A 26,294-nucleotide genomic window follows, 5' to 3' on the forward strand; every position below is an offset into this window, starting at 1 on the left:
CCCTGCACATCTTTGGGTTGTGGGGACGAAACCCCCACAAACGCGGGGAGAATGTGCAAACACCACATGGACAGTGACCCAGGGTCGGGATCGAACCTGGGACCTCGGTGCGGTGAGGCAGCAGTGCTAACCACTGCGCCACTATGCTGCTAATGCCTTTCTCTTTAAAGTGAGTTTGATTTCACTGCTGACTCTGTTGCTGCTGCCTTCCCAGGCCATGTCCTTGCATGAACCCGTCTGTCTCGGCCGGTGTGGTGAAGTAGAATTGCTTCCCCTGGAAGGTTACCCACAGCATAACCGAACTGCACCCACTCTTGTGCAGGACCACCTTGGCTGTTAAATTCAGTGCGGCGCGTGGCTAGGTCTGCCCCAATATCCTGGTAGACTCCGATTGAATGGCCCTCCCACTGGCAGGACCGTGTGTGCCTTGCCCAGTTCAGGATCTTCTCCCGATCTTGGTATCGGTGCAGTTTCGCTATTACGGCTCCTCTGCCTTAGGTCTGGCTGGAGTGGTCGAGCTCTTTGATTTTGAAGGATAAGGATCCGACAAGAGTGTGAGTCTTAACTCCCTATTTCGTTATTGAATGCAGATGCAATTCTTTTGGCGAAGGTTTTGGCAATGGGCTTGGCGCCCTGCCTTCCGCGGGTGATATCGGAGGAACAGACTGGGTTTGTTAAGGGGAGGCCGCATTTGGCCAACATACGGCTCTACTTAATATTATTTTGTCCCCATCTCACATCCCTGAGCTACAGGTGATTATTCCGATGGACGCTGAAAAGGAGTTTGATAGAGTGGAATGGGGGTATCTGTCAGAGATCCTTGGAAGGTTCGGGTTTGGGCCTAGATTTATACCTTGGCTCCGTCTTTTCTACAGAGCTCCTGCCGCGAGTGTTCAGGCAAATGTCCTGAGCTCGGAACATTTCCAGTGAAATAGAAGTACGAGACAAGGTTGTCCATTGTCCCCCCCCCTATTGTTTGCCTCGGCAATTGAGCCTCTGGTCATAGCATTGAGGTCATCAATGGGATGGAGCGGAATAGAGAGGGGACGGAGGGAGCATAAGGTGTCCTTGAATGCAGATGATCTGATGTATCTAACGAATCCTATCTTCAATGTAGAGGTAAAGAAGGAGTTTTGGCTCCTTCTCAGGGTATAAGTTGAATTTGGACAAAAGCAAATACTTTCCAGTGAACTACCAGGGAGGGGTGCCGATTTGGAGACATTGCCTTTTTGCTTGGCCAGATCTAGCTTTCATTATCTGGGAATCCAGGTAGCCCACAACTGGGCCTCACTTAATAGACTCAATTTTACTGGCCTACTGAATGGGGTTAAGTCTGACTTTAAGAAGTGGGACAATCTCCAGCTTTCCTTGGCGGGCAGGGTCCAGTCGGTACACATGAATGTCCTTCCGAGGTTTTTATTTTTGTTTCAGTTCTCCTTCTCAAATCTTTGTGAAGATGAATAAATTGGTTTCTTCCTTTATGTGGGAAGGCAAGACCCCACAGATACGTAGGGTGTTTCTGCAGAGGGAGATGCAGTTGGGGGGGCCTAGTGCTACCTAATTTGTTATTTTACTATTGGGCTGTGAACATTGAGAAAATACAGGGTTGGCCATTCTGAGGAAATGGAGACAGCTGGGTGCTATAACAATGTTAGCCCCAATCTTCAGAAATCGTCGCTTTGTTCCAGCAGTTTTGGAGTCACCGTTCAGGTCACGGGCGAGAAAGGGGTTGGAGAGGTTTGGGAACATGTTTATAGAGGGGAAGTTTGCCTGTTTTGGAGACTGGTTAGGTAAATTCTAATTTCGAAGACTAATGTATTTAGGTTTTTCCAAGTGTGTGATATTTTGCGCAAGGAGATTCCTTCCTTCCCCTTGGCACCCTCATGCTCTCTGTTGGATAGGGTCCTTTTGCTTGTGGAGTTGGGGGAGGGGAAGAACTCGGATATTTATGGTCAGATTTTGTCAGTGGAGCAAGCTCAATTGGATGAGGTAAAAAGGAAGTGGGAGAGGGAGCTGGGTCCAGTTTCTGATGGGGAGGGCAGGGTTGGAGTGAGGCGCTTCACATGGTCAACTCCCACCTCCTCATGTGGTAGGCTCAGCTTGATTCAGTTCAAAGTAGTGCATAGGGCACATCTGACCCATGGGTGGATGAGTGGGTTTTTTCCGGGACTGGAGGCTAAGTGCGAGCGTTGCCCTTGGGGGGCGGTCGTGCTCTGGTCCATGTCCTAAACTTCTACGCTCTTCAACACCATGCCAGGGATTCTTGGGATTGAGCTGGAGCCTTGCCCGCTGGTGGCCAATTTTGAGGTCTCGAACTCGCAAGAGCTGCAGCCAGGGGTGAAGGCGATGCTCTTAATAGCCCGTGGAAGAGTTCTGCTTGGGTGGAGGACTCCGGTTTCGCCAAGAGCTTCGTCCTGGTTGAGTGACCTTATGGACTTTTTGTACTTGGAGAAGGTCAAGCAATTCATGAGGGGGTCGACAGAAGAGTTCTACTCTAGGTGGAAGCCTTTCATTCCCTATTGGATGGGATTTATCCGAGGATTCTCTGGGAGGCCAGGGAAGAGATTGCTGGACCTTTGGCTTTGATTTTTATGTCATCATTGGCTACAGGAATAGTGCCAGAGGACTGGAGGACAACAAATGTGGTCCCTTTGTTCAAAAAGGGGAGCAGAGACAACCCCGGCAACTATAGACCGGTGAGCCTCACGTCTGTAGTGGGTAAAGTCTTGGAGGGGATTATAAGAGACAAGATTTATAATCATCTAGATAGGAATAATATGATCAGGGATAGTCAGCATGGCTTTGTGAAGGGTAGGTCATGCCTCACAAACCTTATTGAGTTCGTTGAGAAGGTGACTGAACAGGTAGACGAGGGTAGAGCAGTTGATGTGGTGTATATGGATTTCAGCAAAGCGTTTGATAAGGTTCCCCACGGTAGGCTATTGCAAAAAATACGGAGGCTGGGGATTGAGGGTGATTTAGAGATGTGGATCAGAAATTGGCTAGCTGAAAGAAGACAGAGGGTGGTGGTTGATGGGAAATGTTCAGAATGGAGTACAGTCACAAGTGGAGTACCACAAGGATCTGTTCTGGGGCCGTTGCTGTTTGTCATTTTTATCAATGACCTAGAGGAAGGCGCAGAAGGGTGGGTGAGTAAATTTGCAGATGATACTAAAGTCGGTGGTGTTGTCGATAGTGTGGAAGGATGTAGCAGGTTACAGAGGGATATAGATAAGCTGCAGAGCTGGGCTGAGAGGTGGCAAATGGAGTTTAATGTAGAGAAGTGTGAGGTGATTCACTTTGGAAGGAATAACAGGAATGCGGAATATTTGGCTAATGGTAAAGTTCTTGAAAGTGTGGATGAGCAGAGGGATCTAGGTGTCCATGTACATAGATCCCTGAAAGTTGCCACCCAGGTTGATAGGGTTGTGAAGAAGGCCTATGGAGTGTTGGCCTTTATTGGTAGAGGGATTGAGTTCCGGAGTCGGGAGGTCATGTTGCAGCTGTACAGAACTCTGGTATGGCCGCATTTGGAGTATTGCGTACAGTTCTGGTCACCGCATTATAGGAAGGACGTGGAGGCTTTGGAGATGGTGCAGAGGAGATTTACCAGGATGTTGCCTGGTATGGAGGGAAAATCTTATGAGGAAAGGCTGATGGACTTGAGGTTGTTTTCGTTGGAGAGAAGGTTAAGAGGAGACTTAATAGAGGCATACAAAATGATCAGGGGGTTGGATAGGGTGGACAGTGAGAGCCTTCTCCCGCGGATGGATATGGCTGGCACGAGGGGACATAGCTTTAAACTGAGGGGTAATAGATATAGGACAGAGGTCAGAGGTAGGTTCTTTACGCAAAGAGTAGTGAGGCCGTGGAATGCCCTACCTGCTATTGTAGTGAACTCGCCAACATTGAGGGCATTTAAAAGTTTATTGGATAAACATATGGATGATAATGGCATAGTGTAGGTTAGATGGCTTTTGTTTCGGTGCAACATCGTGGGCCGAAGGGCCTGTACTGCGCTGTATTGTTCTATGTTCTAATGTGCAAGGTTATGGGGAAAAGGTAGAATGGCGCTAAGTCATAATGCTCATTCAGAGAGCTGATGCAGTCCCATTATTTTTAAACAAATACAGCTTTGTGACTATCTCACTTTCGACCATGTCGACTGGTGCTTTGAAACACAAGGCATTTTACTCCATCTTATGCACCATCTGTTGACTGCGACCAACTGGATCTGTATTCTGCCACCAATAATCATGCTGGTAATTTCCTCAAGGAGTTTTTAATCGATTCGCCAGTGTAACCCCAGTGGAAGACAGACAGAATTTCCATCTGTATGGCTTTTGCCAACCTGTCACATTTACAACAGCCGATGGGGAAATTCCCGGCTGAGATCTTGATTTGTGACAAACATAAATGTAAAATTCCACTTGTAATAAAATGTGAATATATACACCAAAACTAGCAATGTTGTAAACTATACTTAAACTCATATGAACTGCAAAACAGTTATAAAGTGTAAAGTCTTACCTTCTCAAACTCAATGAAGGCATAACAGAGAGATTCTCCAGTTTTCCAGTCTCGAATGATTTCACAGCTGGAGAACAGATGTTGCCAAGTTAAACTAAAGACTTTTACCACTTAATAATAATAATAATCTTGATTGTCACAAGTAGGCTTACATTAACACTGCAATGGAATTACTGTGAAAAGCCCCTAGTCGCCACATTCCGGCACCTGTTCGGGTACACTGAGGGTGAATTCAGAATGTCCAAATTACCGAACAGCACGTCTTTCGGGACTAGTGGGAGGCACCCGGAGGAAACTCACGCAGACACGGAGAGAACGTGCAGACTCCGCACAGACAGTGACCCAAGCCTGGAATCGAACCTGGGACCCTGGCGTTGTGAAGCCACAGTGCTACTCACCTGGAAGCCTCTCATGCTCAGCCAAACATTCCCGAAGGGCGTATGGCAAGATGGCCAAGAACCACTCACACATTACTTCCTTCCTCCATTCTTATCTGTTTCCTGCAAAGTGGCCTTGTTTAAAGTAAGCCAAGTAAGAAGGAATCCAAAGCAATTATTTGGCTACAACCGATTTGAGGAATCTTAAGGTCATGCAAAGCCCTATATATAAAAATGCAACTGCTCCATTACACTCCTAACTCGTTTATTTAATTTCTGGAGAGATTTTGAAGACATTTGCCGTAAAATAAAAAGCTGCTGACTTTCGCTCACATCCACAGGATAAATGTGGCTTTACCAGATGATTTTTGATCAATGGCAACTGTCCCCCGCCACCCTAGGATGTGATCCTTGGAGTCCCAGCAGTGGTAATGCCACTAAACTAGACTCTCCCTTGTTGGAGATAGTTATTTCCAGGCACAAAAGCCCTTTGACCTCTCAAAAGAGTACTGACAGAATGCCCAAGAAACATTCTTATGTTGAAGAGATAAACCATAAACCACAGCAGGCAGTAGTTACAAACATACAAATAAATTGATTGAAAAATATTTTCTATTTCATACATGTATACATTTATTATAATGAAAAAGTTATCTTATTTAACCGGTACTTAAGGTGGCATGGTGGCTAGCACTGCTGCCTCATGGTGCCGAGAGCCCGGGTTCAATCCTGGCCCTGGGTCACTGTCCATGTGAAGTTTGCACATTCTCTCCATGTCTGTGAGGGTCTCACCCCCAAAACCCCAAAAGATGTGCAGGGTAGGTGGATTGGCCGCGCCATATTGTCCCTTAATAAATAAATAACCTTATTTTGTCATTTTTAATAGGGAAGGTGATGTTCTCACACACAAAGGGATCACAAACACACTATCATTCCCACTTATTCTCTCGCCCCATGCCCGCCCTCCCCCACCTCTCCCTTCCTCCCTTGTGCTGCTACCCCTTCTCGCTTGCGCCCACCAACCTCACTCTCCCGCCACCTCTACCTCTCCCGCACTTGCACCTGCCACCTTTCCTGCACACGCGCCTGCCACCACTCCCTCTCCCGTACACGCGCTCGCCAACTCTCCCGCACCCGCCACCTCTCCCCCACTCGCCCCCTCTCCCGCACTCGCGCCTGCTACCTCTCCCGCACTCGCGCCCGCCACCTCTCCCGCGCCCGCCACATTCCCGCACTCGCCACCTCTCCCTCTCCCGCCACCTCTCCCGCACTCGCGCCCGCCACCTCTCCCTCTACCTCTCCCTCTCCCGCCACCTCTCCCTCTCCCCGCACCTGCCACCTCTCCCGCACTCGTGCCCACCACCTCTCCCGCAAACTGTGCAATTTACCATCCAAATGTTTCAGGATGTAAATAGCAGATGGTCGTCTCCCACCACCTCGCCCTCTCCCGCCACCTCTCACACTCGCGCCTGCCACCTCCCTCCCCGCCACCTCTCCCGCAGCGCCCGCCACCTCTTCCGCACTCGCGCCCGCCACCTCTCCCGCACACGCGCCCGCCACCTCTCCCTCTCCCGCCACCTCTCCCTCTCCCGCCACCTCTCACGAACATGCGCCCGCCACCTCTCACGAACATGCGCCCGCCACCTCTCCCGCACTCGCGCCCGCCACCTCTCACCGCTCTTTTGCCTGCCACCTCTCTCTCGTGCTCACACATGATTCCCTCTCCCACCTGCGCCCCCCGCACCGCTCACTTTCTCGCACACACATCCCTCTCTTCCTCTCATCCACCCCTCTCTCTTCCCCGCACTCATGCCACTCTCTCTCTCTTAACAGCACTCACTTGTTCTCTCTCGTCCCCGCACTCCCACCACTCTCTCTCTCTCTCAACAGCACTCACATGTTCTCTCTTGTCCCCGCACTCACGCCTCTCTTAACCGCACTCGCGCTCTCTTCCCAACACTCACACGCTCTCTCTCTTCCCGCACTCACAAACCCGTCTCTCTTCCCGCATTCACACCCCTCTCTTCCCGCACTCACACACCCCTCTCTCTTCCCGCACTCTCACACCCCTCTCTTCCCGCACTCACACACCCCTCTCTTCCCGCACTCACACACCCCTCTCTTCCCGCACTCACACACCCCTCTCTTCCCGCACTCACATCTCTCGCTTCCCGCACTCACATCTCTCTCTTCCCGCACTCACATCTCTCTTCCCGCACTCACATCTCTCTTCCCGCACTCCCATCTCTCTTCCCGCACTCCCATCTCTCTCTTCCCGCACTCCCATCTCTCTCTTCCCGCACTCCCATCTCTCTCTTCCCGCACTCCCATCTCTCTCTTCCTGCACTCATCTCTCTTCCCGCACTCATCTCTCTTCCCGCACTCATCTCTCTTCCCGCACTCACATCTCTCTTCCCGCACTCCCATCTCTCGCTTCCCGCACTCACATTTCTCGCTTCCCGCACTCACATCTCTCTCTTCCCGCACTCACATCTCTCTCTTCCCGCACTCACATCTCTCTCTTCCCGCACTCACATCTCTCTCTTCCCGCACTCACATCTCTCTCTTCTCACACTCACACACCCCTCTCTCTTCCCCACACTCACGTCTCTCTCTCGCTTCCCCGCACACACATCTCTCGCTTCCCCGCACTCACGCCACTCTCTCTCTTCCCCACTTGCGTCTCTCTTGTCCCCACACTCGCGCCTCTCTCTCTCTCTCTCTTCCCCAGTCACGCCTCTCTTCCCTGCACTCACACCCTCTCTCTCTCTTCCCCGCACTCACGCCTCTCTTCCCTCCACTCACACCCTCTTTCTCTCTTCCCCACACTCACGCCTCTCTTCCCTGCACTCACACCCTCTCTCTTCTCCACACTCATGCCTCTCTCTCTTCCCCACTCACACATCTCTCTCTTCCCCACACTCACACCCTCTCTCTCTTCCCTGCACTCATGCCTCTCTCTCCCCTCCCATACACACCCCTCTCCCACACACTCACCTCTCCCATGCACAACCACACCCCTCTCTCCCATGCACAACCACACCCCTCTCTCCCATACACACCCACAGCTCTGTCTCTCCCACCCACACTCACAGCTCTCTCTCTCTCCCACCCACATCCACAGCTCTCTCTCCCACCCACATCCACAGCTCTCTCTCCCACCCACACCCACAACTCTCTCTCCCACCCACACCCACAGCTCTCTCTCCCACACACAACCACGCCCGTCTCTCCCACACACCCCCATAGCTCTCTCTCTCCCACCCACACCCACAGCTCTCTCTCCCACCCACACCCACAGCTCTCTCTCTCCCACCCACACCTCTCTCTCTCCCACACACAACCACGCTCCTCTGTCTCTCCCACACACACCCACAGCTCTCTCTTTCCCATACACAACACCACTCTCTCTCTCCCAAACAGCTCTCACTTTCTCTCATACACACCCACAGCTCTCACTCTGTTCTTTGCCCTTGGCCTTCACCAACCACAGCCCCAGAAACCCCACAGCATAGTGGTCTCATAGCACCATTGACCCGGGTTCAATTCCGGTCTTGGGTGACTGTGTGGAGTTTGCACCTTCCCCAAGTGTCTGTGTGGGTTTCCTCTCTCTCTCTCTCTCCCCCCCGCAGTCCAAAGATGTGCAGGTTAGGTGGATTGCCATTTAGGGTCCAAAAGATGTGCAGGTTAGGTGGGGCTGCGGGCCTATGTATGGTGCTCTTTCAAAGGGTCGTCACAGACTCGTTAGGCCTAACGGCCTCCTTCTGCACTGTAGGAATTCTATGATTCACTTCCCACCCTCCGCTCCCTACTCCCAGCCTCCGAGTCTGCCTCACCTCTGCTCCGTGGCCTACCTCCATCCGCCATCTAGTCGTCTTCACCCTCATCCTGACCATGCCTCTATTTGCAGCTCGTCCAATCAGTGGCCGGATTATCAGTGCCTAAGCTACAGATAGGCTGACTAGTGCACTAATAAGTAGGGACAAGCTGGCAGGACAGCTTTTTTCAAATTTAAAATGTCCTGAACTTACAGCGCTTAACCCCTGGATGAGTCTCGCAGTTTGGGATATGCTGGTCTGTTACATGCATGCACCTGTGTCATAGCTTCACCAGGTTGACATCTTATTTTCGGTAAGTTTGGTACCACTTCTGGTATTCTACACTCCTCATTGAACTAAAGTTGGTCATCCAATTTCATGATGACACGAGGGATAGGCTGGTTGGAATGGAATACAATTCTCCTCCCATTGATGATCCAGTGTCTCATGCATGCTCAGTTGTGTGCTGCTGAACTTGTATTTAATCTATCACATTTAGCACAGTAGTAGAGCCTCATGACACTCTGGAGGGTGTCAGCAATGTGCAGATCGAATCGGACTTTCACAACAACTATGCAGTGCTAACTTCCTTCCATCAATGCCAAACTAAACAGACAGAGTGCAGCAAGTAGTTTGTTGAGAACAAGGTCAACTAGGTCACTCCCTCATGTTGGTTCACTTGCCAACTACCGCCAAGCTCAATCTGGAACTATTTCCTCAAAACTTTGTTAGCCCGATCACTGGTGGTGCTACCGAGCTACTCGGTGACAGACAGTGAACCCCATGTGCTTCTGCTAGTGGTGTTCAACACGGAGGAGTACTGATTCATCACTTAGAGGGGGATAGTTGATAATCAGCAGGCTTTAGTCTGAAGCTTTGAGACTTTATTAGATCCTGAGTCAATCTTAAGTACTCCCAGGGCGACTACCCCACTGTGCTCCGCCTCTGGAGTGGTAATGGGGCAGTCTGGAACATTGTCTCACTCTCACAATCATACCTACTACCCACTGTTGCGTGACTAGTGAGACAGCTCTCCCAACTTTCACAGCAGTTTTCAATTGTTAACAAAGATACCTTACCTTTCCAAGGGAGACTGGACTAAGTAGGACGTTGTCATGTCCTGATTTGATACCTAGGACCTAGGTCACCTCGGAGTGGTCTGTCCAGTTTAATTCTCCCTAGTTTTTGCTGTTCGTTTCATACAACCGACTAGTTTACTCAGCCAATAGTTACAACACAACTGCAATCATCAACATTTTGAGCAACATATTAGTTAACAACTAGTTGAATGTCATCAAACCATATCATTACCAGATTCACAAAAAAGACACCTGCTTATTTACAAAAGTAATAATAAAAAAGAACCTTTTGATTGATCCAAATCTGGAAAATATGATTTCCAAATCTTCATCGGTGGTAACTGGATTAAGTTTACAAACAAACAGCACATTTTCAGGGGGCTTTATTTCTGCATCTGGTAGATCTCCAACCTATAAATATTAAGATTGGATCTTGTAAGCAGTAATTCTGGAAAAAAAACAAGTCGCTAAGATCTCAAAGCATAATTAAATTTAACTTCTACCAGTGTCTGGATAAATCCAAGGTATTTCTTCCAAGGCAGTATCATTCTCATTTACCTCATTTAGTGAGTTAACATCAACCTACATGGTAAACTTGTGTGTTTTCTACCTCTTCACCTTCCCCCACTTCTTTCAAGACCATTCTTAAAATTCACTTTTTGACCCCCTCCTAATTTGTCTTCTTTGGCCAGCATCCATTTTCACGTCTGTGAAGCACCGTGGGACCAGTACTACCTGGTCTGTAGTGAGTTCATATGGACATTGTGATTTCTTTCTGATGTTTGCACATGATGCACTGTTGTTTTTCATGTGTCCATGTCACCAGGGGCTGGTTTAGCACACTGGGCTAAATCGCTGGCTTTTAAAGCAGACCAAGGCAGGCCAGCAGCACGGTTCAATTCCCCGTACCAGCCTCCCCGAACAGGCGGCGGAATGTGGCGACTAGGGGCTTTTCACAGTAACTTAATTTGAAGCCTACTTGTGACAATAAGCGATTTTCATTTCATTTCATTTCCTTTTGCTGAACGTTATGCCAACAATGCCACCTACAGGTACAAGGTATTTGCATGTTTTTAGTTTACTGTGTAATAGTTTGTCGCACAAGCAAACAGGCTACAAAAGCCCGGACCGCTTTCTGATATCTTAAACCCAAAGTTACCTGCTTGATAGTCACCAAGCACAACTCTCACAAATATTTCCAATTCCTTTCACCTGATGAACAACTGCATAACCAGTAACTTATTTTTAACACCCTCAAGATAATGAGGGGTAATGAAATAATAATTAAATCTGCATAAATGATCTTTCTTCAAAGAGTGTAAAGGGGCATGGAAAAATGCTTCCAGTTTTTAAAAAAAGATAACCCAATCCATTCATAATATAGAATCAACGAACAGAATTAGACCATTCAGCTGTCAAATCTATTCTGCTATTCAATCAAACTAAGTGATATGTATGGGGATTGCTAGACTTTTGGGCAAGGAAAACAAAAGGAGATGGAGTGGGAGAGTGAAGTTCATTTCAGAAGCGAAACCGACATCTTATTGAATGGCAGAGCAGGATCGAAAAGTTGCATGGCTTGTTCCTATTCCTCTTCCTTATGTTTTTGCATCTCTTAACTTCAGCTACCCGTCTTGTTTGTTGTAACCTTTAACACTCTTGTCTAACAAAAACGTATCAATCACAATATTGGGAAGAATTCCAATTTGTACTACCTTTATGTAGAGGAAGTGCTCCTGACATCACCATGAACCCCACAGCTATAGTTTTATGGTTAGATCCAGTAATATAAAGGAAATCATTTCTGCCTACCTTATCAAATCCTTTGAATATTTTAATACTTCAATTAGATCGCTCTTTAATCTTCTATCCTCAAGAAAACACAAGCCTAGTCTATGTAACCTGTCCTCATAACTTAACCCTCTAAATTCCAGTATAATGTTGGTAAATCACCCTCCCGAGGTGCAGTGCCCATAACTGAACGCAACCCAAGTGGGGTTTGACCAAAATACAACTGTAATGTAACCTCCGCTCATTTTTATTTCAGCCCCCTTGATATACACAGCAATTTTATCAGATAGCTTTCACAAATTGTATACTGATTAACCCCAATATTATTGTCTCTATTAAATTGTTTGGTACTGTATTACAAATTAAAGTATTCACTTTGAGAAAGGATGTTACTTCTTGGCACCTGTTCAAAATGTAGGTTTCACTAATTTCCAATAATGCCTACAAGTCCTAACTTCTTGTCATTTAAAAAAATAATAACCAAGCTTTAAAATATCTATTCAAATCAACGTGCTTTATATTCTATAATTAGGTACTTCCTGGATAGTGAAAGCTTAAACTAATTTTACTGCTAATCCCCATTACACTGGAGATTAGTGCTGCCACTCTTTCTGCACCTTTTCTAATGGCTGGCATGGTGACAACATACAATATTCTAAGTGCGGCCAATGCATCTTAAAACATTAACATAATCTATGTACAGTTAGATTCTTGCTTTCAGTTGAACTTATTACTAGTGTCTGGACATTAAAAATGCTTACCATTATTTCGGCTTCTGTGATGATTCAGTTCCACTCCTACCCAAATTAGAAGGTTGCGGGTTCATGATCCATCCCAGAGACTTGAGCACAAAATCTAGGTTGATACTGAGGGAATGCTGTACAGTGGTATAAGCTTTCAGATAGGGGAAGTTGGTACTATTTTGAAAAGAGTAGGGGCGCTTTCCCCAATATTCTGACAAATATTTATTCCTCAACTAACAGAATGAGAAAGTTATCGTCATTTATCTCATTGCACACAACTGGGTGCATAAATAACAAATTTCCTACATTTCAACAATGATTGCTCATTAAAAATTTACTTTACTTGGCTGTAAAGCACTTTGAGATGTCTTCAGGTTGTGAAAGACACTATTGAAATGCATGTCTTTCTTTTTATTTATCTACTTAGACCATCCATGTTTTCAACCTAAACCCTATGATTTTTAAGTATGATCACATCCATGTATGTCTACCAAACCACATACTGATCTAAACTTTCCTACAAATCTTTTGGTTCATCTGATCTTAACTCTTCTGAGGTGTGTTTACAGCAATGTCTCAGCTGCGGAATCAAAACATTTCAATGGGATCAGGTGTTATCTACACTTCTCTAGTCTACTGTGGTGTGCGGATAACAATGGGAGGAATGAACAATTTCTCTTCACATTTATGGGTTAGATTGAATAGATTGAATGCATTGTCTGTACTCCTCAAAACAGATTAAGGCCCACTTAAGGGGTTATCATAGCTAGTTTCTTTACCATCTCCAGTAGTATGGCTCGTGTTTTTGCCTCTTTCTCTGCCAGCACCTCTTCAATTTCCTCTACAGTTTTTCCTTTGGTATCATCTATTTCTTCATCAGCTCCTATTCTGCCGCTCTAAACAGAATCATATGTAAAACATTTAAATCAAGAACATTATTAGAATGAAATAATACTGAAAGCATGCAAGAACACACTCCTTGTATGATAGAATTTTAGTACTCAAGGCCAATATACTCTCTAATTCTTTATTTGGAGGGCATGGTCAGTTAGTTTAAGTGAGTGGTATGTTTAAACTTTCTTGTGTGGTTGCATGCGTACAATAGTTTAAAGGGGTTGACTTGCGTGCAATCTGAGCAGCATGAAGGGAATGTTGCTCAAGAGATCCTACTCATTTCACGCTCGAGGATCATAATCACAACATCACATTACTTGTTTTTTTGATTGGATCTGACCTATGCAATTTCAGTAACATCCTGATTAAGAAATATAGGTTGGCATTTTGTTCAATGATGTTCCACACTCATTTGACAAAAGACCCCTCAGGTCTTTAGGTAGCTCGATCCACACGTGGGGCTGGATTCTCTGCCCCGCCGCATTTCTGTTTCACCCCGCTGGTGGGATGCTCCGTTACGCCGGCTGGTCAATGGGGTTTCCCATTGTGGGGCAGCCCCCGCCATTGGGAAACCCCCGGGCTGCCAGCAAAACAGAGCATTCTGCCAGTGGAGAATCCAGCCCATGATGTTTACATTTACTTCCAGTACACAGTACCTCATATTTATCTATCTGTACCGAATTTCATCTGCCACTCATCTGCACCTTTCAATTTGATCTTACTCTTTTTGCTTGGGTGCCTCCCCCAACTCAACTATACTCCCAGCTTTAGCGTCATCTGCAAATGTAATCAATTTGCATTGTTTCCAAGCCAATAAAGTGGATCAAGAACGGAGAAAAATGCTTTCAAAAAAATAAATTTAGAGTACACTATTTTTTATTTTCCAATTAAGGGGCAATTTAGCATGGCCAATCCACCTACCCTTGGGTTGTGGGGATGGAACCCTCGCAGACATGGGGAGAATGTGCAAACTCCACACGGAGAGTGATCCGGTGTCGGGATCGAACCACTGCGTCACCATGCTGCCCTGAACAGAGAAAAACACATACTCACAAACTAAATCAGCAAAGCGCAGAATTCTTCATGAAGCACTAGTAAAAGCATTTTGTTCACTCTATATGTTCACTATATAAAGTTAATTGGCTAATCTTCACTACTGCATCCCATCAGGATTACAGCACTGGAAGCCTTGCCACACCCTCCTCAGAAATGTCTTGATGTGGCTGAAGTAATTTTATGAATCTACCTGCCAAGATGCATGTATCCCTATACTCCGAGGCCCTGACTGTAGAGCTGCTGGCAGAGAGAAAAAAGCTGCAAATGGACTTTAACCTGCTATCCACTAAGACAGCAGTGTACCAACTCCGCCAGACACAGGGGACCTTTTACGAACACGGAGACAAGGCTGGCCGCCTATTGGCACACCAGCTGAGAAAGCAGACAGCCACAAGGGAAATAGCGCAGGTATAGGATAGCAGAGGCAGACTGGTAACAGAGCCAAAGGAGGTCAATCGGGCATTTGAGACCTTCAACCGGGGACTGTACGCCTTCGAGCCCCACAACGGGGGAACGGGGATGAAACAGTTCCTAGACGGACTGGAACTACCAGTTGTGGGGGAAGACAGAAGGGGGAGCTGGAAGCACCAATAGATCTGGGAGAAATCATGGAGAGCATCAGCTCCATGCAGGCGGGGAAGGCACTGGGACCCGACGGGTTCCCGGGGGACTTCTACAAAAGATTTGCACCAGTCCTGGCCCCACACCTAAGGGACATGTTCGCGGACTCACTGGCAAGGGGCACCCTGCCCCCCACGCTAGCACAGGCCACAAATTCACTGATACCCAAAAAAGATAAAGACCTGACGGAATGTGGAGTATACAGACCCATTTCACTGCCGAACGTGGATGCGAAAATACTCGCAAAGGTCCTGGCCAAAAGGCTGCGTACCAGAGGTGGTCGCAGAGGACCAAACAGGCTTTGTCAAGGGTAGGCAACTCACAGCGAACATCAGGCAACTGCTGAACGTAATGATGCCCCCCCCCCCCCCCCCCCCCCCACCCCCCGGGGGAGAGAACACCAGAGGTGATCGACTCCCTGGACGCAGAAAAGGCCTTCGACAAAGTCGAATGGAAATACCTCCTTGAGGTACTGGAACGGTTTGAGCTAGGAGTGGGGTTCATCGCCTGGGTGAGGCTCCTGTACAACGCTCCCAAATCGAGCGTCCGAACTAACACCACCAGCTCTGAATACTTCCAGCTACAGAGAGGAACAAGACAGGGCTGCCCCCTGTCCCCACTCTTGTTCGCGCCAACGATCGAACCCCTGGCGATAGCCCTGCGGGACGCGAAAAGCTGGAAGGGAATCCGGAGAGCAGACAGAGAGCACAGAGTCTCACTCTATGCAGATGAATTGCTCCTCTAAGTCTTGAAGCCACAGGAGGGACTGAAGGCAATACTGCAAATACAGAAAGAGTCTGGAACCTTCTCAGGCTACAACCTTAACCTGGGCAAAAGCGAGGCATTCCCAGTGAACCCAAACGAGGGAGGGAGAGAGCTGGAGGGGCCCCGTTCAAAACAGCCCAGAACAGATTCCGCTACCTGGGGATCCAGATAGTCAGAGACTGGACATAGATCCACAAGTGGAACCTGACCAACCTGGTGGAGGAAGTAAGAAAAGACCTTCAACGGTGGGGCTCACTCCCACTCTCCCTGGCGGGGAGAATGCAGACGATCAAAATGAACGTACTGCAAGGTTCCTCTTCATGTTTAGATCCATTCCAATCATCATCCCCAAGGCCTTTTTCCAAAACGTAGACAGTCTAATCATGGCGTTTGTGTGGCGGGGGTGGTAAGAACCCGTGAATTCCCAAACCGACACTGCAAAGAAGGAAAATCAAAGGGGCTTGGCCTTACCAAACCTACAATACTACCACTGGGCAGCAACCGCAGAAAGAGTCAGGGGATGGTACAAGAACCCGACACAGATTGGGTACAAATGGAGGAGGCATCCTGTAAAGAAGCGACCCCCCGGGCCCTGGCCACAGCAGCACTCCCATCCTCCTCAACAAGATACAACGAGCCCAGTGGCCACGCTGAGAACGTGGACCCAGTTGAGATAGCCAAAATGTCCCCCATGGCTCCCATATGCGGTCATCACAGATTTCCCCCAGCATTGCTGGCTACCACCTTCAAAAGATGGAGGTGGGACGGGGGCACATTGACGGTCGGGGACTTCTACGTAAGGCACAGACTGGCGATACTAGACGAACCGACGAGGAAGTGGCGACTAGAAAAAGGACAGGAAATGAGTCACCTCCAAATAAAACACTAAATCTGCAAAGAGACAGTAGAGTACCCCGGGGCCCCAGAGACTACTAGATGACCTGGTAGTGCCTATGTGGGAAAATATACGGACAGCTACTGGACAGAGCCCGGACTCCACTGGACAAGACCAGACAAAACTGGGAGGATAAACTGGGGACTCTGGAGCTCCACCTCCTCCTGCGCAAGGCTAAGCCTAATGCAGCTCAAAGTGGTGCACAGAGCACACCTGACCAGAACCCGAATGAGCAGGTTCTTCCCGGAGGAGGAGGACAAACGTGAGCGGTGCCAGAGGGGCCCGGCCAACCACATCCACATGTTTTGGGCTTGCCCCAAGCTTGCTGGGTTCTGGACAGCCTTCTCCGAGGCAATGTCCAAGCTTGCGGGGGTGAGGGTGAAGCCATGCCCAATAGTGGCAATGTTCAGGGTATCGGAGCAGCCAGAGTTGCACATGGGGAAGGGGGCCAACGCCCTCGCTTTCGGTTCCCGAATCGCACGCCGGAGAATCCTGCTCGGCTGGCGATCGGCAGCACCACCCACAGCTGCAGACTGGCTCGGACCTTTCGGGTGGGGAAACCACAAGAGATGATTTGTGGGGGGGGGGGGGGGGGGGGGGGGGGGGGGGGGGGGGGGGGAGAGGCCCCCTCCTTTATCCCCCCCATTCTGTCCGGAAAATAAAAAACAAGCACAGCCGAAGCCGGGGGGGGCACACAATGGGAAAGGGGGAGGAACCATAGACCGGTCCAGAGGGCAACGAAATGCACACAGGGTCAGGTAAACGTAGGACAAACTAAACCTCTCTGTATAATAAAGGAAATTAATGCGGGCAAGAAAAATGTGATGTGTATATATACAACTGTTTAGAGTTATGGGAAATGCCAATAAAAAGATTTTTTTAAAAAGATGCATGTATCCCTCTCATTAGGTCAGCTCAAGGCTATCCCTGCTCTGTGAATCTCAAAAGAAACGGAGTCTTCCTCTGCATCGCTTTAGAATATTTTGATTTCAATTGCCCATTTTCTACTGTACAGTTTCTCTTTAAACTGAAATGGTTCCAGTAACATAGAAACGCAAGATTGTTCAACAAACATAGAATTCCAATTGCTGAAGAAATCAGCATGAACAATGGTTCAAAAATTCAGCCAGCTATCATGTAAAAATGTAGTATGTTCTCTGAGAAAAAGAGAAGATTGAGAGGCAATATGCTTGTTTTTAAGATTATAATGGGATTTTGATGTCGACCATGACAAACCATTTAACTTTGACCAGAACAGTAAAATCAGAGGGTTTGAAGGAGGCAAATTCAAAACTAATCTGTGGAAGCATCATTTTAGTGAGCAAGTGTTCAATTTATAGAACAGGTTCCTGAGGGAAACAGTGAAACAATTATCATTGATTCATTTAAATGCAAGTTTGATAAAGATTTATTTCAGAAAATTTCAGAACATTTTGCGATACAACACAAGTAATTTTGAGACATGATGTGATAAGTGTAATGTACTTGGGAGGGACAGGTGACTTTTGATTGATGGTTCCCAAAGTTTTTCACCACTGGGGGATTTTCACCATCTCACACCTGCCAATAAGGCCTTTATCCTTGTGTTATGTGATAAAGACTAGAACAAGCATAGTATTTTTTCACTAAGCAATACCTATGATCTTATATGTGATGCTTCCATAAGTTTGGGGGGGGGGGGGAAAAATCGATTCAGACTCTTAGATTGCTTCATCTCAACTCCTTCACATTTTCTAATAACTATATACCATGTAGTTTGTGACTTGAAAGTTTAGAGCAATCGTGAGTCACCGCAGGGCAGTCACTGTATATTTCTACTTCTTTGTAACATTACCTTAACGAAAGTACACAAATATTAATTGAAAATGAGAAAATGCTAGAAAATCTCAGCAGGTCTGGCAGCATCTGTAGGGAGAGAAAAGAGCTAGCGTTTCGAGTGGATGACTCTTTGTCATAGCTCTGACAGCTTTAACAAGAGTCATATAACTCGTAACGCTCGCTCTTTTCTCTCCCTACAGATGCTGCCAGGCCTGCTGAAATTCTCCAGCATTTTCTCTTTCGTTTCAGATTCCAGCATCCGCAGTAATTTACTTTTATTAATTGAAAATTCTTATTGTTGTAAATTATAATCTTGTTCTTACAACTCGGTTTGGTTGTCAAAAAAAAAAGCCAAAAATGTTGAAAAGCTATTGAAGATGCAGAATACTGCTAACAGAAGCAAGAGCGAACGTACCTTTTCATGATTCTCTACATGCACTTCATTTCAGTTTTCCAATTTTAAATTCTTATGTCCATATTTATAATGGAATGTGCCTGGGTAAATATATTACTTATCATCCACAACAGGCACAGGTACCACTACTGCTAAGCGGTTTAGCAAGTTTATAGTAACTTCATTGCAGTGTAATGTAAGCCTACTTGTGACACTAATAAAGATTATGAAATGCAGTCCCCATTATAAATGTTAATATGAGAATTTGTAATAGAAATATAAAATTAAGGACATTAAAAGAATTGAATGATGCTGCCGTGTCCTAATCCAATTATGGTTTACCCTCTAATAACACTTCATCTGTAGACAACACTCGACCTGCATTTCCATGATTCCACGTGACATCAGCTAATATCTATTGTGCGTATATGCACAAATATAAAAACCATATAAAACTTGAGTTCCTGCCAAAATCTTAACATTCTATTGAGAAAGATGCATAAATAAGCCAAGAGGAAGTTTTTCAAAGCCGATGGGTACAGAAAGTGTTTCAGTAAATACTCACATCAAGTTGTTCTTTGGTGGGTTCTGGTGAGCTATCTGGAATTTGCAAACCCTGAGGGTCATCAAATGGATCCTCCAGTATTACTGTATGGGTTATCCTAATATAAAATAGACATTTATTTTAAAGAAACAAACTTTTAAACCTTTTAATTAACCAAATGGGAATCATGCACCCCCTACGAAACAGTATGAATTGACACCACACATGATTTAATACTCATCACAGCTTTATATTGTACTGAAAACCTACGTATCATGATAATTACTGTTACCTGAATAGTTTCTATGTTCTTAGTACTTCCGTTCATAAATATGTTGCACAATAGCAGAAAGCAGCTGAAGACAACTTAGAACCATAGAATGCCTACAGTGCAGAAGGAGGCCATTCAGCCCATTGAGCCTGCAACGACCCTCTGAAAGGTGACAGATATCTCATGAAACTTGCCTAGTGCTTCTAAGAACAGAAAGCAAACAATATATTTCCTTTTTTTTTTTTTTATAAATGTTTTATTGAAAATTTTTTCCCAAACAACAATTTTTCCCCTCTTACAAAGCAAACGCAACAATAACAATACAGAAATTTTAAACAATACACAAGTAACAAAACCCCTTTATCTTTGACCTAAACTAAACCCCCCCTCCCCCCCCCCCCCCCCCCCCCCCCCCCTCCCCCTGGGTTGCTGCTGCTGATCATCTGTCTTCCCTCTAACGTTCCCCTAGGTAGTCGAGAAATGGCTGCCACCGCCTGGTGAACCCTTGAGCCGATCCTCTCAGGGCAAACTTTATCTGCTCCAGTTTAATGAACCCCGCCATATCATTTACCCAGGCCTCCAGTCCGGGGGGTTTCGCCTCCTTCCACATGAGTAGGATCCTGCGCCGGGCTACTAGGGACGCAAAGGCCACAACGTCGGCCTCTTTCGCCTCCTGCACTCCCGGCTCTTCCGCAACTCCAAATAGAGCTAACCCCCAGCCTGGTTTGACCCGGGCCTTCACCACCCGCGAAATCACTCCCGTCACTCCCTTCCAATACCCTTCCAGTGCCGGGCATGCCCAAAACATATGTGCGTGGTTTGCCGGGCTCCCGCCACACCTCCCACATTTGTCCTCCACTCCAAAGAACCTGCTCAATCTTGCTCCCGTTATGTGTGCTCTATGTAGCACCTTAAATTGAATCAGGCTAAGCCTGGCGCATGAGGAAGAGGAATTTACCCTGCTTAGGGCATCAGCCCACATACCCTCCTCTATCTCCTCCCCTAGTTCTTCTTCCCACTTTCCTTTTAGTTCGCCCACCGACTCCTCCCCCTCTTCCCTCATCTCTCGGTAAATCTCTGACACCTTGCCCTCTCCGACCCACACCCCTGAAAGCACCCTGTCCTGTATCCCCTGTGTCGGGAGCAATGGAAATTCCCTCACCTGTTGTCTAGTAAATGCCCTCACCTGCATATATCTCAAGAAATTTCCCCGGGGCAACTTATACTTTTCCTCCAATGCTCCCAAGCTCGCAAAAGTCCCATCTATAAATAAATCTCCCACCCTCCTAATTCCCAACTGGAACCAGCTCTGAAATCCTCCATCCATTCTTCCTGGGGCGAACCTATGGTTGTTCCTGATTGGGGACCCCACCAGGGCTCCCCGCACCCCTCTCTGTCGCCTCCACTGTCCCCAGATATTCAATGTTGCCGCCACCACCGGGTTCGTGGTAAACTTTTTAGGTGAGATCGGTAGCGGCGCCGTCACCAGCGCCTCTAAACTCGTCCCTTTACAGGACTTTCTCTCCAGTCTTTCCCACGCCGCTCCCTCACCCTCCATCATCCATTTACGTATCATTGCCACATTGGCGGCCCAATAGTAATCGCCCAAGTTCGGTAGTGCCAATCCTCCTCTGTCCCTACTACGCTGAAGGAACCCCCTCCTTACTCTCGGAACTTTCCCTGCCCACACGAAGCTCGTGATGCTCCTGTCTATTTTATTAAAAAAGGTCTTAGTGATTAGTATAGGGAGACATTGAAATACAAATAAGAACCTCGGGAGGACCATCATCTTAATTGCTTGCACCCTGCCCGCCAGCGATAGAGGCTGCATGTCCCACCTCTTGAAGTCCTCCTCCATTTGTTCTACCAACCGTGTCAGATTAAGTCTGTGCAAGGTTCCCCAGCTCCTAGCGATCTGAATCCCCAGGTATCGGAAGTTTCTTTCCACTTTCCTTAGAGGCAAGCCTTCTATCTCTCTACTCTGGTCCCCTGGATGTATCACAAATAATTCACTCTTTCCCATGTTTAGCCTATACCCCGAGAAATCCCCGAACCCCCTCAAAATTCGCATAACCTCTATCATTCCCCCCGCTGGGTCCGACACGTATAACAATAGGTCATCCGCATATAACGAGACTCGGTGTTCTTCTCCCCCTCTAATCACCCCTCTCCATTTCCTGGAGTCTCTCAACGCCATGGCCAGAGGTTCAATTGCCAACGCGAACAACAATGGAGACAGCGGGCATCCCTGTCTTGTTCCCCTATATAGTCGGAAATACTCCGATCTATGTCGACCTGTAACTACGCTTGCCGTTGGAGCCCCATAAAGAAGTCTAACCCAGCTAATAAACCCGTTCCCAAACCCAAACCTCCTTAACACTTCCCATAAATACTCCCACTCCACCCTATCAAATGCCTTCTCTGCGTCCATTGCCGCCACTATCTCTGCCTCCCCCTCCACTGGGGGCATCATTATCACCCCTAATAGTCGTCGCACGTTAACATTCAGTTGTCTCCCTTTTACGAACCCTGTCTGATCTTCGTGCACCACCCCCGGGACACAGTCCTCTATCCTCGATGCCAGTACCTTTGCCAACAATTTGGCGTCCACGTTCAACAATGAAATGGGTCTATAGGACCCGCACTGCAACGGATCTTTATCCCTCTTCAAAATTAACGATATCGTCGCCTCCGACATCGTCGGGGGTAGAGTCCCCCCTTTCCTGGCCTCATTGAACGTCCTCACCATCAACGGGGCCAACAAGTCCACATATTTTCTGTAATACTCCACCGGGAACCCGTCTGGTCCTGGGGCCTTCCCTGCTTGCATGCTTCCCAGTCCCTTAATAACCTCGTCCACCCCAATCGGTGCCCCCAGGCCTACCACCCCCCGCTCCTCCACTTTCGGGAACCTCAATTGGTCCAGGAACTGCCGCATCCCCTCCTCTCCCTCTGGGGGTTGAGACCTATACAGTTCCTCATAGAAGGTCTTGAACACCTCATTTATCTTTCCTGCCCTTCGCACCGTGTCTCCCCTTTCGTCTCTAATTCCTCCTATTTCCCTCGCTGCTGCCCTCTTTCGCAATTGATGAGCCAACAGGCGACTCGCCTTTTCCCCATATTCATACCTCCTCCCCTGTGCCTTCCTCCACAGTACCTCCGCCTTTCTGGTGGTCAGAAGGTCAAATTCCGTCTGGAGTCGTCTCCTCTCCCTGTACAATTCCTCCTCCGGGGTCTCTGCAAATTCCCTATCCACCCTTAAAATCTCCCCCAGTAATCTTTCCCTTTCCTTGGCCTCTGTTTTCCTTTTGTGGGCCCCAATGGAGATCAGCTCTCCTCTGACCACCGCTTTTAGTGCTTCCCATACCACTCCCACAGGGACCTCGCCGTCGTCATTGACCTCCAGGTATCTCTCAATACACCCCCGCACTCTTGCACACACTCCCTCATCCGCCATCAGTCCCACATCTAATCGCCAGAGTGTTCTCTGCTCCCTTTCCTCTCCTAATTCCAGGTCCACCCAATGTGGGGCATGATCCGAAACCGCTATGGCTGAGTACTCAGCTTCTTCCACCCTAGAGATCAACGACCTTCCCAAAACAAAAAAATCTATCCGGGAGTACACTTTATGGACATGGGAGAAGAAGGAATACTCCCTAGCCCTAGGTCTAAGAAATCGCCATGGATCCACTCCCCCCATTTGGTCCATAAACCCCTTAAGTACCTTGGCCGCTGCCGGCCTTCTTCCGGTCCTTGAGCTGGATCTATCTAGCCCCGGGTCCAGCACCGTATTAAAGTCCCCTCCTAAAATCAAGTTTCCTACCTCCAGGTCCGGTATACGCCCCAGCATCCGTCTCATAAATCCCGCATCGTCCCAGTTTGGGGCATACACGTTAACCAACACGACCTCCATTCCCTCCAGCCTGCCACTCACCATTACATATCTACCTCCGCTATCTGCTACGATGTTCTTTGCTTCAAATGCGACCTGTTTCCCCACCAAAATGGCCACCCCTCTATTCTTTGCGTCCAGTCCTGAGTGGAACACCTGTCCCACCCATCCTTTCCTTAGCCTAACTTGGTCCGCCACCTTTAGGTGCGTCTCTTGGAGCATAACCACGTCTGCCCTTAGTCCTTTCAAATGCGCGAGCACTCGGGCCCTTTTTATCGGTCCGTTCAGGCCTCTCACGTTCCACGTGATCAGCCTCACTAGGGGGCTACCTGCCCCCCTCCCGTGTCGACTAGCCATTACCTTCTCTAGGCCAGTCCCATATCCCGCCTCCGCGCTCCCGCTCGCTCCCCCAGCGTCGCACACCATCCCCGCCCACCCACTCTTTAGCCATTTCCTTTTGGATTTCCGCAGCAGCAACCCAGTTGTCCCCCCCCCCCTTCTCCCTCCCTCCTCCCCTCCCCGCTAGATCTCTTTCTAGCTTGATTGCTCCCCCCATATTACTTCCGTAAGTCAGCTGACTTCAACTGACCCCGGCTACTCCTGCTCACTCCTCGACCTCCCCATGTGGGGAACTCCCATCCGCCTTGCGCCTGTCTTCCCGCCTTATTCTTTCTGGTGCGGGAACATCCCTTTACCTGACCCGCCTCTTATGGCGCAGCTCCCTTTCCCCTCCCCCTCCCCTTCCCCATTCTCCAACTATGTCCCGTCTTTCCCCCCTCACCGGCGCCCACATTTCCCCAATGTCTCCCCCTTCCCTGTTTACTTCTCAATTAACTTCCACCGTAACATTAACAATAACATTTCCTGCAGCATCAGTCCCTCAGTTCCGATCCAATTTCTCTTCTTTGATGAAGGTCCATGCTTCCTCCGCCGTCTCGAAATAATGGTGTCTCTCCTGATACGTGACCCATAGTCTTGCCGGCTGCAGCATCCCGAACTTCACCTTCCTTTTATGCAACACCTCTTTGGCTCGGTTGAAGCTCGCCCTCCTTCTCGCCACCTCCGCACTCCAATCCTGGTATACCCGTACCACTGCATTCTCCCATCTGCTACTCCGCACCTTTTTAGCCCATCTCAGGACCTCTTCTCTATCCTTAAGGCGGTAAAATCGCACGATTATCGCCCTGGGTGGTTCTCCCGCTTTTGGTCTTCTCGCCGGAATCCGATTTGCCCACTCCACCTCCAAGGGGCCCGTAGGGGCCTCAGCACCCATCAGTGAGCTCAGCATCGTACTTGCGTACGCTCCACAGTCCACTCCTTTCACACCCTCAGGGAGACCCAGTATCCGAAGGTTCTTCCTTCGCGCTCCATTTTCTAGGGCTTCGATCCTTTCAGTACACTTTTTATGAAGTGCCTCGTGCGTCTGTGTCTTAACCGCCAGGCCCAGGATCTCGTCCTCAATATCTGTCACCTTCTGCTCCACCACACGGAGCTCTGTCTCCTGGGTCTTTAATGTCTCCTTGAGCCCCTCAATTGCCTGTAGCAACGGGGTCAGCACCTCCCTCTTCAGCAGCTCCACGCACCGTCTCACAATTTCATGCTCAGGCCCCCATGTCGCCTGCGCTTTCTCCGCCGCCATCTTGTACTTCTCTCTTTCTGACCCTTTGGTCGACGATTCCTCGCGCTGCAGCCGCCGCCGCCGGTTTTTTCCTCCTTCGTTTGGGGGGGACTCCCTTCTCACACGCCCCACACCGGGTTGCGTCGTCGAAAAATTCCCCGTTGAGGCTCTTAAAAGAGCCCGAAGGTCCGTCGGAGCTGGAGCCGCCGAAGCGTGCGGCTAGCTAGGCATCACCGCAACCGGAAGTCCCTTCAGTGGCCTTGATGAGGTCTTTTCACAGTTGTTCCCTCTGCTGCTAGAATTCACCTTTGATACAGGCCCTCAGGTCAGCTTGCAGCTTTAAGCTTGCCCTTCCCCCGCCTGCATGCTGGAAGAGGCCCTGTTTATCCTGTAGTTGCAGCCAAATCTTTCACTGTTTCTGCATGTGTCTGGCAACCAAGAGACATACCCTTCCTGGGGGACACTGTCGGGGGAATATTGCCGCCTTCTTCCCACACCGGGAAATGTCAAACAAATGCCGTGGGGGCCCTGTAAAAGAGCCCAAAAGTCCGTTCCAAGCAGGAGCTGCCGAATATGCGACCTAGCTCTGCATAGCCGCACCCGGAAGTCTCGCAAACAATATATTTCCAACATCCAATGCATGCTCCAGCAAATCTGCTGCAATAAGATTATGCCTGTTCTTTAATTCTCTGCACACAAGGTATAGTTTCAGGTAACCACACCATCTCAAACAGGAGTTCCACAAACAGAAAACAGATGAAGTGTGGATTTTCTTTCGGGGGGAAGGATTATTGAGGACTACAGCAACTGTTGAACTCCTGACATTAATATAGAGTTCTGAACTAAGCATCAACAATTCTTCCAGTATTTCCTATTCCCATAATCTCAGAGACCGACAGCTTGGTACTTCTTTCCAACCTGGGGAATGATGAATTCTGGAACAATGCAACCTCCATTGTGGAATTAATTGATTTTGCATGACTTTGCCTTACCCATTTTCCCAAACTGCAGAATCAACACCGTTATTCCAATAACATGAGTGTAATAGAAGATTACCTCCATAGAATAATACACATCATATCTTTTATCCCAAGGGTAAAAGCTCAATTTGAGGAAATCAAATAAGAGAAAGCTTTTTAATAATATTTTATTAAGGAATTTGAAAATTTGACCCCATGTGCATTTTAT

At 48.0% G+C, this 26,294-nt stretch overlaps 1 protein-coding gene across 2 annotated transcripts in view; it reads right to left on the reverse strand.

Moving 5' to 3' along the window:
- Positions 1-26,294, reverse strand: part of ppil4 (peptidylprolyl isomerase (cyclophilin)-like 4) — a 76,651-nt gene that overhangs the window by 14,902 nt on the left and 35,455 nt on the right. For both annotated transcript variants that reach the window (XM_072498452.1, XM_072498451.1), the window contains exons 6-9: positions 19,347-19,443; positions 13,118-13,234; positions 10,091-10,215; positions 4,531-4,597 (exon numbers count right to left, since the gene is read on the reverse strand). In XM_072498452.1, the coding sequence (XP_072354553.1) occupies positions 4,531-4,597; positions 10,091-10,215; positions 13,118-13,234; positions 19,347-19,443 (406 nt within the window). The remainder of the gene's footprint in view (positions 1-4,530; positions 4,598-10,090; positions 10,216-13,117; positions 13,235-19,346; positions 19,444-26,294) is intronic.

The sequence above is a fragment of the Scyliorhinus torazame genome, chromosome 4 (genome assembly GCF_047496885.1).
Source record: "Scyliorhinus torazame isolate Kashiwa2021f chromosome 4, sScyTor2.1, whole genome shotgun sequence".
NCBI lineage: Eukaryota > Metazoa > Chordata > Chondrichthyes > Carcharhiniformes > Scyliorhinidae > Scyliorhinus > Scyliorhinus torazame.